General features: G+C 44.1%; 1 protein-coding gene across 3 annotated transcripts in view; it reads right to left on the bottom strand.

The window, feature by feature from the left end:
* LOC143787695 (putative endonuclease 4) overlaps positions 1 to 13,048 on the bottom strand; it is a 47,168-nt gene that overhangs the window by 30,098 nt on the left and 4,022 nt on the right. For all 3 annotated transcript variants that reach the window (XM_077276639.1, XM_077276640.1, XM_077276642.1), the window contains 7 exons: positions 10,081 to 10,185; positions 8,725 to 8,847; positions 7,058 to 7,228; positions 6,754 to 6,963; positions 6,495 to 6,677; positions 4,855 to 4,986; positions 4,652 to 4,756 (listed from right to left, as the gene is read on the bottom strand). In XM_077276639.1, the coding sequence (XP_077132754.1) occupies positions 4,652 to 4,756; positions 4,855 to 4,986; positions 6,495 to 6,677; positions 6,754 to 6,963; positions 7,058 to 7,228; positions 8,725 to 8,847; positions 10,081 to 10,185 (1,029 nt within the window). The remainder of the gene's footprint in view (positions 1 to 4,651; positions 4,757 to 4,854; positions 4,987 to 6,494; positions 6,678 to 6,753; positions 6,964 to 7,057; positions 7,229 to 8,724; positions 8,848 to 10,080; positions 10,186 to 13,048) is intronic.

Genomic DNA, 13,048 nt, shown 5'->3' with positions numbered 1-13,048 from the left:
GGGTCTATTATCCATGGCACACCTTCTGAGAGGTGGTCCATGTCTAGCCACCAGGATAGTGATTCTAAGACATCTTTGGAAAGAGATATTCTGCTTTCTAGATGTCCGTCTTTTCCCTGAGCCGACAATACCTCATACTGTAATTGACGAGTATGAAATTGTGCCCATGGTACAGCAGGGATACATGATGATAATGACCCCAGTAAAGACATGCCCTTCCTTAGTGTCATGTAGGGGTTGCGTATTGCGTCTGATACCCTTGATTGTATAGTCAGTTTCTTTGCCTGGGGGAGGAAGCATCTCTGACTTACGGAGTCTAGCTGGATTCCTAGAAATGTCTGGACGGTTTCTGGATTCAGCCGGGATTTTTCGAAGTTGACGATCCAACCTAACTCCTGTAGGGACGAGATCGTATTAGATAGACGAGTTTTACACTGAAGCATAGAGTTTCCCACCACTAGAAAGTCATCTAGGTAGGGTATTATCAAGGTATCTCGTTGACGTAGATGAGCCATCACTTCTAATATCACCTTAGTGAAGATGCGGGGAGCCATAGAAAGCCCAAATGGCATTGCTACATACTGAAAGTGACGAACCTGTCCTTCCAGGGTGACTGCTACCCTTAGATACTTTTGATGTTCGGCATGTATGGGAAGATGATAATAGGCATCCTTTAAGTCTATTCCGGCCATGACACACCTAGGAAACAAGAGTTTTATGGTTGAACTAATGGATTCCATTTTGAAGGTATGATTACGTAGGAAGGTGTTTAATCTCTTGAGATTTATGATGGTTCTAAATGAACCATCAGGCTTATTGATCAAGAATAAAGGGGAATAGAACCCCTTCCCTTCTTGATCCTGGGGAACTTCTATCAGGACTTTTTTAGACAGAAGAGATAGGATCTCTGATTCCAGAGCCCTTTGTTGGTCTTGACCTTTTGGAGATGTTACTATAAAGGAATCCCAAGGGATTCGGTCAAATTCCAATTTTAGGCCGTATTGTACAATGTCCAGAATCCACTGGCTGGATGTTATTTGTTCCCACCTGGGGAGGAAGAATTTTAATCTGCCGCCCACCTCCTGGTTAGCGGTATTTGCGTTTCGGGTTATGGGACCCGCTAAAAAAGGCACCTTTTTGCTTCGGTTCCTTCGACTCCCATCGCTCCCTTTGTTCGAACGGCTTGTTCCTGGTAAAGGGACGTCTTTTGAAGGCTCTCCTGTAGGATGGAAGATACTGGTTAGGGAAGCCTTTTTTCCTTTCTCCTGCTTTACTCAGGAGTTCATCCAGCGCTTTTCCGAAAAGGAACTCACCCTGGCAGGGGATCACACAAAGTTTTGCTTTGGCCTGTGCGTCCCCTTTCCAGTTCTTTAGCCAGAGTGCTCGCCGGGCTGTGTTTACTAGGCCGGCTGACCTGGCTGCTAGGCGTAGCGAATCCACAGAGGCATCAGCCAGGAATGCTACTGCTTCTTTGATTAGAGGGAATTTCGGCAGGATTGACTCTCTCGAAGTTCTACCTCTAATCTGTTCCTCCAGTTGCTCCATCCACACTAGTAGTGACCTCGCAGTGCAGGTACTAGATATGGCGGGCCTGAACGCCCCCGTGTTGGCTTCCCATGACCTTTTTAGTAAAGCTTCTGCTTTACGGTCCAGCGGGTCTGTCAGGACTCCTGAATCCTCCACCGGTAAGACCGACTGTTTGGTTGTGGAGGCTACAGCGGCATCAACCTTCGGCACCTTTGACCAGGTATTTAGCTCCTCGTCGCTGAAGGGATAGCGTCTTTTAGAGGATGATGGTAGAAATCCTCTATTTTGCTTATCCCACTCTTTTTTTACTATTTCTTTAATAGTTTTTATGACGGGGAAGGACCTACGTTTCCTCTGTCCTAACCCCGCGAACATGATGTCCTGAGCCGATTTACTTTCTTTCTCATCTGAGCACCCCATCGTGCTTCTGACAGATTTTATTAAATGGTCCACACTGCTGTTGGGAAGACAAAGTCCCCCTTCAGTCTCGGATGAGCTCGGCTGGGATTCCGCTTCACCTGAGGATATACATACATCCTCTGACTGTGAACTGACTGGAGATTTGGACCTACTAAGCTGACGGGTACTGGTGGTACTTGTCTGCGCCAACCCCTGCATTTCTTCCCGGATTATGGCTCTGACATCTGATGGAGTCATTATGTTTTCCTGCCGTAAGGTTTGCATGATACACTCCGAACACAGTTTTTTAACATAATCATCCGGGAGGGGCTGCGTACATAAAGCACATTCCTTGTGCTTGGACTTATGTGTCCTTTTCTTAGTCTAGAGGAAAGATACAGGAGGAACATATATCAGCATATAGGAAGAGACTCTTTCAAAAACTCACCCAGTGAAGCTGACAGGTACCGGTTCTGGAGGCGGATTTCGTTTGGTGGTAGAACCCTTCTCTGGAGGTCGACCACCACTCTTTGTGCTGCTCTTAGCGCTTCTCTCCTTGCTAGGAGAACGCTGTTGCACTGCGGGCAAGTGCGCATCGTCGGCCGGTGAAGCCATCTTACACACACCGGCCCGACGCTAGCGCTGCATTTTTGAATCTGCCGCTCATTCTCCTGCCTCCCCGGACCAACCCGGAAGTGCTCCAGCGACTTCCGGGTTAGACGCGCCGCTCTCACTCACCATGCGGCGGCCAGAAGTATTAAGCCGGCCGCTGCAGCGCGCGCGTCCTCACGGTGCCGGGCGGACCCACGGTGACCGGACCCGGACCGTGGATGCTTGGCCAGACGAGGGGGGAGGCTGCAAGCAGGGGCTCCCCCGCCGCTGCTTCTGGAACCGCAGCCCCTGCCGTTCCCTCAGATACCGACGCAGGTGGGTGCATGGCCCAGGGATCCTCTTCATCTGTAGGTAAGCCGGGTCCCTGTAGGAACAGGAAACCTAAACTGAGGAGGAGAGGGGACTGCCTCCTTTTATTCTGTAGGTTTCCTGTTCCTATGGGGCGGATCCCTCTCTCTCATGTGGGGTGCTGTCGTGGCGAAGGGTAAAAGTTTCATTTTCAACCCCCATCACTTTTTATCTTTCAATAGATCTGTGAGGGGGTTAATTTGTAGCATGGCGAGCTGACATTTTTATTCATACCATCTTGGGTTACATATTATATTTTTATGTTTCTTATTTTGTTTCTTTGCAACGTAATAAAAAAAAATTTGGGTGTTTCGATTTTTCTTTCCCTTTACAACATATATCATGCAGATCACACAATTTTATATCAATAGGTTTACAGATGAATATATATATTTATTTTTTTTTTAAAGGAGGGTGGGGGATTCGAATTAAGTGTTTTTTTGTTTTTGTTTTTTACTTTTTTATTTACCCCTAGTTGTTTGATGGAGGAGACACTACACCAATAGAGCTGGATTATGCCTACAAATCTACAGGTTCTCCTTCTATGTGAAGTGCTGCCCATTTGTTAGTACGGCCTTCCTTACAAGACTGCATGGCGCTCATGTTCACAAAATGGCCGCTGAGAGAGGAGCATGTGACCAGACCTGTCCATCAGCCCCATACAAGAACACCGCACACTTAAAAGTGGTTTCTCAATTGGATGATGATGGACTGATCTGGTCACATGCGCCTCTATCAGCAACCATTTTGAAAACAGGAGCATGTCTTACAAGAGGAGCTCGGCACTGAATCTTCTATTTTTCTAATAATTTTCTTCCCCTTAGGGGACTCGAACCTGCGATTGTTTGATCGCTTATGCAACACTAAACTGTGGCAATATGGAGGAATAATGTTCTCTTGTGAACTCCACAATGGGTCATGGGAGTGTAAAGATGGCAGTGACTGAGGCCTTAAGTTGGCCCCCAGCTGCTACAGTAGCCCCATCGGCAGACTGTAATTGCCTTGTGGTGGAACAGGGTATGATGGGATACGCGTGCAATGGCAACAGGACAGGGGCATCTAAATGGTGAATGGGAACCCATCATGTCACCAAACGCTATTATCCTGCAGATATAGGGCTAATCTGCAGGTAAATGGAGTTTCAATGCTATTGTGGCGCCTTAATGAAAGTGCAGCTACCTGGAGATATTGAACCCATCTCCTCCTGTGAGCTGATGGCTTTCAGTCATAGGGCAATACACAGGGCAGGTACAGACACCGCTCAGTACACAGTGCGCCGCGACTGTAGGCACGCCGCAGAACTTTGATTGCCAGCTCGCTCTGCACAGAGAGCTGTCAAAGTGCCTGCGCATGCTTACAGCCACCGCTCTCAATGCTGACTGTAGCTCTCTGCACTGCCCAAATGACTGAAAGATAGTTCCTGGGAGAGAAAAAGTTAATTTTCTCTGGGTATCCACCTGGCCAGGCAGCATTGCAACTCAATTTGCAGATAAACCCCATATCTGCAAGTTATTAACATTTAGGGACATGACAGGTTCCTTTTAAAACGACAGCAATTGGAGCTAGCTCTGATTGCTGCTGTTAGAGGCAGGTGCTGGCTAACACAGCTAAAACACGCCATGTATGGTGCATACACAGCCCCTGAGCCAGCTCCATACACCCGTACCCCGAGGTATATGTACATCAAGGTGCAGGACACATTAATGTGGGCATGAAAACATTGGCTATATATTATCCTTGTGATGGACAAAGTCTAAAGACTGACCTTTGGAGTCATTCAGGTGGACAGCTTTAAGGTATGAAAGCCCAACAATCTTCTCAAACTCATCTAACATATGATGGAGTCCATTTTTTTCCGACAAATTGTGACCTGAAATTGAAGGCCAGAAATTCAACACCAACCTGTCAGGATTTGTAACTGAGACACAGAAGGGGTTATAGACAGGATATACGCAGCACAGAACTCACCGGCAGCAAAGGCGTGACACGTGTCTAGGCACACGCCAATACGAGACTTATCCTTGATGTGGTCAATAATTCCTCGCAGCTCCTCGAAGCGACCTCCAACCGTGTTACCTTGACAGCTCATGTTCTCTAACACTGGGAGATGACAGAATAATAAACAGCTTGGTGACACAAGATGATAAAGAACTAACTAAAATGGTAGACAGAAAAGCAAGCTCTGTAAAACATGCAGATAGATGTAGGACGAGCAAGAACAGCAATACCGTAAAAAGGTACGGGCGGCCTACTCTACAGTTTCAGGGTAGTCACAGAGCAACATTGAGTTTCAGCTCCCTACAAAGATTTTCTATTTGGTTGAGGTCTGGAGACTGGCTAGGCCACTCCAGAACTTTAAAATGCTTCTTACAGAGCCACTTCTTAGCTGCCCTGGCTGTGTTTTGGGTCATTGTCATACTGGAAGACCCAGCCATGAGCCACCTTCAATGCTCTTACTGAGGAAAGGAGGTCGTTAGCCAAAATCTTGCGATGCATGACCCCGTCCATCCTCCCTTCAAAATGGTGCAGTAGTCCTGTCACATTCGTAGAAAAGCACCCCCAAGGTATGAGGTTTCCCTCACCATGCTTCACGGTTGGGATGGTGTTCTTGGGGTTGTACTCATCCTTCTTCCTCAAAACACGGCAAGTGGAGTTGATGCCAAAACTCCCATGCCTCTTCTGGATCCTACAGATAGTTATTGGCGAACTTCAAATGGGCCTGGACATGTGCTGGTGTGAGCAGGGGACCTTGCGTGCCCTGTAGTATTTTAATCCACGACGGCGTAGTGTGCTACTAACGGTAATGTTTGAGACTGTGGACCCAGCTCTCTTCAGGTCATTAATCAGGTCCTCCCTTGTAGCTCTGGGTTGATTCCTGACCTTTCTCACAATCATCCTTACTCTACAAGGTGAGATCTTGCATGGAGCCACAAACCGAGGAAGACGGACATCTTGTCATCTTGTGTTTCTTCCATTTTCTAATATTTGCGGCAACGGTTGCTGCTTTCTCACTATTGTCCTGTAGCCCTTCCCAGCCTTGTGCAGGTCTTCAATTTTATCTCTGTTATCCTTAGACAGCTCTTTGGTCTTGGCCATGGTGGAGAGGTTGGAGTGTGATTGAGTGTGTGGACAGGTGTCTTTTATACAGGTAATAAGTTCAAATTGGTGCACATTAATACAGGTAATGAGTGCAGAGTAGGAGGTCTTCTTAAAGAAAAACGTACAGGTCCTGTAAGAGACAGAATTCTTGCTGGTTGGTCGGTGATCAAATACTTATTTCATGCAATAAAATGCAATTTAATTACTTGAAAATCATACAATTTGATTTTATGATTTAGATTTTTAGATTCTGTCTCTCACAGTTGACGTGTACCTATGATAAAAATTACAGGCCACTCCATTCTTTGTAGGTGGGAAAAATTGCAAAATCAGCAGTACATCAAATACTTATTTTCCCCTCTGTATGTCCAAATATATGTATATAGATAACACATGTCTTTCAACTCTATGAATATGAAGGTTGAATGCCTTTAAAAAATACTAGTTCTAAGATCATCAAGGTTAGGCAGGTACTTTTTTTTTCTTTTTTAGGCCAAAAATTTGCATACCTACTGCTACTCCTGGCACTTGTGAGTGAGCGTGATTTATCCCGTCAGCAATGAGTTCCAGGCACTTGCTGACTGGCATTTCACCAATATGGGATCCAGGGTGAATGTTGTATAATGTAAGACCAAGCTTCTGGCACCGGATTAATTCTTCAACTAGCATAGCGCGACTTTTCTGAAACACATCTTTGAATAGAATGTAAGAGTAAAGCATGCACATAAAAGAAAAACCATATCAGAAGTATGGTAATTTTAGGTATACCTGGCTTAGGTGAGCCAAGGTTCATAAGGTAAGGGCTATGTGGCAGTATATAACGGGACTCAAAGCCCAACTCCTCACATGTTCTCCTGAACTTCTCGGCAGCCTCTTCTTCCAGGGGTTTACTGCTCCAGGTTCTCTGTGACCTCAGAAACAGACCAAATGCTCTGGCTCCAATACGTTTGGCCTCCAGCACAGCTTTCCACAGTCCCCCTGCGCCCTCGTAAAAAAAAAAAAATACAGTATATGGGATGTATGGAAATCTGATCTGTCAATTACTCCATGAATGAGACTTGCCTTCATATACCTTGGATGGATACATGTGCTCCTACATACTTGTGAGAGCTCACACTGAGGTGGAGAGGCTTGGACACTGTCTCCGCCACCTGGACTTCTTCCTCTTCCTTCTTGGTGGTTACAGTATTAGGTTTCCTCCCTGTTCTTTTCTTTCTCTCTGATGTTTGAATTCTGATCTCATCTAAGTGAAGAAATGAATAGGGAACAGTCACAAAAATCTTACATGGCACATATCACAAAATTTTTTAATAGATAACATATTTGTTAATTAATATTAGAACTTTTATAATTCAACTCAGACACAATATGGTGCACACAGATAACATCATCTACACTTTACACCTCCTTGAATATTTTCAGTATCATTTTGTGTGATCATCTCACCTTGAATTAAAATTTCTCCCAGAGTGTAAAATTCTAATGAATGTCAAAAACCCACGGTTGTCCAGTTTAGACTACTCCTTACAAGATAACCAGTCCCAGATTAGGACGAGTTTTGCTGCAGACCTCAATAAGGCCAAGTTCTCATGACCGTTCTCATGCAGTCTAGCACTCAGACCAATGGTGTTCAGTGGGGTAGTACAGATGAGCGATTTTTTACACAGACTGAATTGCGACTTAAAATAAAAATAATAATCACGGCAGGCACTTTGTCTATGCAGGATGAAACTCACTCATTCAAGGCCATAGGTGCTCGTAAAAAAAAAAAAAAGGATTCCATACAGAGCCACCATATAGCATCCGATTGTTATGGATACATTGCAGTTCTTTAACATAAGAAAGTGTATTTAGTCTTGTCAATGTATAATAACTTCTGATGTATTAAAACAGATTGCATACAGATGACAAATGAGAAAAAAAAATGTGTTTGGGTTTTCACGCTCGTGTGAACTTAGCCTTAATGGAATAAAAAACCGCAGCCAAGTCCTCACTGTGCCAAATAAAATTATTGAGATAGACAGAAGGAGAGATGCTTTTTGCAGCAGCTACTACACTAACCAACAGGGGAGAGTCCTGGGTAATTAATTTACGTAGAAAGTGAGCAGGGAAGAAACAGACTTTTTATAACCCTGCATAGCCACGATTTTGGAGGCAAGGTAACCAATCATTATGTCCCATCCATGTACATGGGGAGGAATAGAAGTGACTAAACAGCATCTCAGATCTTGGCTTCTTAAACCTCCAAGTGAGCGAGTACAGACATCCTTGCAGCCTGCCTGTGTTTTGCCATAGGTGGGACCAGCGCTAATAACCTCCTCGCTGTGTCCATTTCACGGGAGGCCTCCTTCAAAATAATGCCACCGAGTCACCCAGTTTGGGGGAAAAAAAACAAGTACACAGAGGCATCTGCAGCACAGATAAGTCCAAATTTGTAGTTGTACGACAGAAATGTATAGCCAATTTACAGTCAGGGGTGAAGGATTATTCTAAGACATATTTAGCTAAACGAGATCTGATGTAGCCATTTAGAGATATATCAATGAGGATGTGCACCGTCCAAGAGCTACTGTGAAATGGAATATTGCATATAGCCATTTAGCTCATTGGTGCCAGTACTGAAGATACCTTAAACCAGACCTGACATCTGAATCCTTTTTTGAGCAAAATTACTTTTTGCTGCAGTTTTGGCTAATAGGGACACAGGGCAGCACGTAGATTCTCCACTGTAAGACTCACCCGTTTCCGGTTTCATGTCAGCGTCTGTATTCTGTTGCCGGGCTTCGACTGAAGTTTCTTTTTTCTTTGATTTTTGCTTTCTATGGGGTTTTGATTTAGACTCGTCATCCAACCCGATATTTTCTATCAGCAAAGTCAAAATATTAGTTGGCAATTCATACAGTTCGCCTAAACAAAAATAAATAGCCACTGCTGGCAATATGATGGGGTGACCATGATCACAACTTTTACAGCTAATCCGTGATGGACAGGGCATGTGGCTATTTCACCTGTTCCTAACTTAGCTGTATTTGGCAGCAATTTTTTTTCCAACAATCTCACTTTGCATAGTCATAACTTTTTTTTTTATTTTCCTATTAACACAGACTTTTTTTTATTTTTACAGTACCAGTTATAGTTTTTTAATTGCATCATATTATACAAGGGCACTACGACTGATATTTAAAGGGACCCAGTCACCCGCAAAATGCATATTAATTGGGCTATAGGTGACCAAGGAGGACCATTACCCCATCTCATTTGCATATTAGGGCCCTTCGTCCCCTTCTGTTTGACAGCGCTCGCTTCACAGAGTGAACACTGTCTGAATGCCGCCATTGTGTGTGCGGCACCACGTGCACCCAGTGGCCACATGTCTCTTCCTGGTCTGCTTTCTTCTGACGCTGCACTTCCGGGTGTATTAGTTTAGTGAGTTGTATAAGGAGAAAGGAAGCAGGGAGGATGACGAGCGCGACTGCACACACCACAGCAGCATGCAGTGTTTGCTCTAGGAAGCAAGCACTGTGAATCATAAGCGGGGAAGAGCCCCAATATACAAATGAGGAGGCGCAACGGTGCACCAAACTCTTGGTCACACCAAGGTGCACCGAACCCTCTTCGTTTGCATGAGAATTAAGTTATTTTCTCTGGTGTTGTACCAGTGACAGGTACAGTGCTAGTATGGTTGGTATATGGGCTTAGTCCCCTACAATGCTGTATCGCCCATTTAAAATGCATCTTGGGGGTGACTGGCTCCTCTTAATAGGAGAGTTGAAGCACAGTTTCCCTGAACAGAAAGGTGGAACAGCACCTGACATTCTCTTTGGCAATTGCAAATGCCCAAATTTGCCCCTCTAATGCAGGCTCTACAGCCATTATCGGCTATATTGAAAGATTTCAGTCTGGAAAACGGACAGACTTCACAAATAATTTGCTGATGTTGATTTATAAACTGTAAGTTACACTAAGGCTTTTCCCACAAACTTGTAGCTCAATCAGTTCGGTGTCTCCGGTTCTATGACGTGCAGCATATAGATTACACAGCATTTCTAAGCGACAGGTCAATTTTAAATAATTCCATAATATCAATTTAGATACCATCTTTTTTCTTTCGCCTTTTTGGTCTGTCACCATCTGGGCCTTTTCTCTTGTCCTCTTGGCCGGCAATGGAACCATCTTTCTCATCCATAACCTCAGGAAGAACTAAAAACAATAAATGAATTCACGTCAGTGGTTGTTATAAAACGAAAACTTTAAAAACGTTAAAACAAAAACAAAATCTTGTGTCGAAACTCTGCCCTTTACCCCCCCATCTATGGTTATTGAAAAGCACATCCCCAATAATCCTTATACAAAGATGCAATATACAAGCAAGTCATCCATCTGGACTCGACACATGCTGTTCCCAATCACGGCCAACAACAACTCTTTATACAATTTGGACTTCAAGTAGCAAAATGGTCTTGGAGAGAAAGATTCAATATTGTTAAGATCTATGTTAGATTTTGCCAAAGTGGATTAGAAAAGTTGCTTCTATAAGTAACAAGATCACATAAGATTGTGCAAGGAGGATTAAGTGCATGTCACCTTAATAGGCGCCTACATCATATCAACTTTTAGGAAACCTCGAGGCATTTTAAGGGCACGTACGTACACGTAATTCAAGTATTCACACAGATACACACAAGCCAACATGCCTTATTATACAGTCACTCACGGGGAAATGAAAGTAAGATAGTCATCTCGCAAGCTGAAAATAGCGGAGGTCTTTTTTTGCTGACACCTGCTTGCAATTTCAAAACCAAAACAAAGTTTCCAAACTTTTTCAGAATGAGATCTACTGTAAAGGCATCATCATCAATTAGAAAATCAACCGCAGCAGCAGGGACAGCCACACGGAAAAAGTACTTGTACGCTACCGTTCAAAAGTTTAGGGTCACTTAGAATTTTCCTTATTTTAGAAAGGAAAGCACAGTTTTTTCCAATGAAGCTAACATTAGATGATTCAGAAATACACTCCATACATTGTTAATGTGGTAAATGACTATTTTAGCTGCAAACGTCTGGTTTGTAAAGCAATATCTTCATAGGTGTATAGAGGCCCATTTCCAACAACCATCACTCCAGTGTTCTTATGGTACTTTGTGTTTGCTGTGTAAAGGTACCTTCACACGAAACGACTTTGTAACGATATCGCTAGCGATCCGTGACGTTGCAGCGTCCTGGATAGCGATATCGTTGTGTTTGACACGCAGCAGCGATCAGGATCCTGCTGTGATATCGCTGGTCGCTGAATAAAGTTCAGAACTTTATTTGGTCGTCCGATCGCCGTGTATCGTTGTGTTTGAAAGCAAAAGCAACGATACCAGCGATATTTTACACTGGTAACCAGGGCAAACATCGGGTTACTAAGCGCAGGGCCGCGCTTAGTAACCCGATGTTTACCCTGGTTACCAGCGTAAAATGTAAAAAAAACAAACAGTACATACTTACATGCGTCCCCCGCCGTCCGCTTCCCACACTGACTGAGCGCCGCAAAGTGAAAGTGAAAGCACAGCACAGCGGTGACGTCACCGCTGTGCCCTGCTACTGCCGGCGCTCAGTCAGTGCAGGAAGCGGACGCTGGGGGACGCATGTAAGTATGTACTGTTTGTTTTTTTTTACATTTTACGCTGGTAACCAGGGTAAACATCGGGTTACTAAGCGCGGCCCTGCGCTTAGCAACCCGATGTTTACCCTGGTTACCCGGGGACCTCGGCATCGTTGGTCGCTGGAGAGCTGACTGTGTGACAGCTCTCCAGCGATCAAACAGCGACGCTGCAGCGATCAGCATCGTTGTCGCTATCGCTGCAGCTTCGCTTCATGTGAAGGTACCTTTAGGCTAATGGATGGTTAGAATACCCTTGAAAACCCTTGTGCAAGTATGTTAGCACAGCTGACAACAGTTTGGCTGATTAGATAACCAATAAACCTGAGTTTCCTTTGAGCTAGTTGTGAATCTGGAGCATTACATTTGTTGGTTCCATTAAACTCTCAAAATGGCCAGAAAAAAAGAACTTTCATGTGAAACTCGACAGTCTATTCTTGTTCTTAGAAATGAAGCTATTCCATGCGAGAAATTCCTGACGAAGCCCGCAACGGTGAAACGTACGTCGAGGCTCCCTCCTGCTCACACCACGCCGGTGCCCTGTCACTACCATGTCCCAAGGTAATGTTTTTTACCATCAATAGCATGCATGTACTTTCCCTGGGACTTGGATGTGCCGGGGACATATATACCTTCATGCCCTGTTTTGATTGAACACAGTCATATTCTATATTTGAGGTTGTTATGTTATCCTGATGGTCTAACTCCATGGGCTCACTGCTTACTTTAGATGATTTGATACTATTATGCTCTTTGGAGTATTGACCATCTGTGAAACTTCTACCAATTTTCATGGGCATATCCCGGCTTAGGTGTGTAGTTAGGATGCCTGGACCTGTTATGTCTTTTTCCAGCGTTTAATTTTCATCTCTTGTGCTGGCGTTATCATCGTCACTCTTTCCAACCACCTGTGTTTGTCCATATGTTTATTATAATGTTGTGTATTTTGATACTTTAATCTGTATGTGATACCTCTACTACTTGGTTGCGAACTTTCGTATATATATACGCTATTCCATTCTGCAACCTAGTGTGTTTTTTATAGGTTTATATATTTATGGAAGAAGCAGGCAGCTGGTATTCTATCTGTAGTGGAGTGGCCAGCGCAGTCACCAGATCTCAACCCCATTGAGCTGTTGTGGGAGCAGCTTGGCCGTATGGTGCAAAAAGTGCCCATCAAGCCAAACCAACTTGTGGGAGGGACTTCTGGAAGCATGGGGTGAAAGTTCTCCAGATTACCTCAGCAAATTAACTGCTAGAATGCCAAAGGTCTGCAATGCTGTAATTGCTGCAAAGGGAGCATTCTTTGATGAAAGCAAAGTTTGAAGGAGAAAATTATTATTTCAAACAAAAAAGATTTTTTTGAACCTTGTCAATGTTTGGACTTGATTTTCAATTCATTTGGCAACTCATTTGATT

The sequence above is a fragment of the Ranitomeya variabilis genome, chromosome 8 (assembly GCF_051348905.1).
Source record: "Ranitomeya variabilis isolate aRanVar5 chromosome 8, aRanVar5.hap1, whole genome shotgun sequence".
NCBI lineage: Eukaryota > Metazoa > Chordata > Amphibia > Anura > Dendrobatidae > Ranitomeya > Ranitomeya variabilis.
Note: the sequence above shows the minus strand (reverse complement) of the source record. Positions and strands in the feature narration are given on the sequence as shown.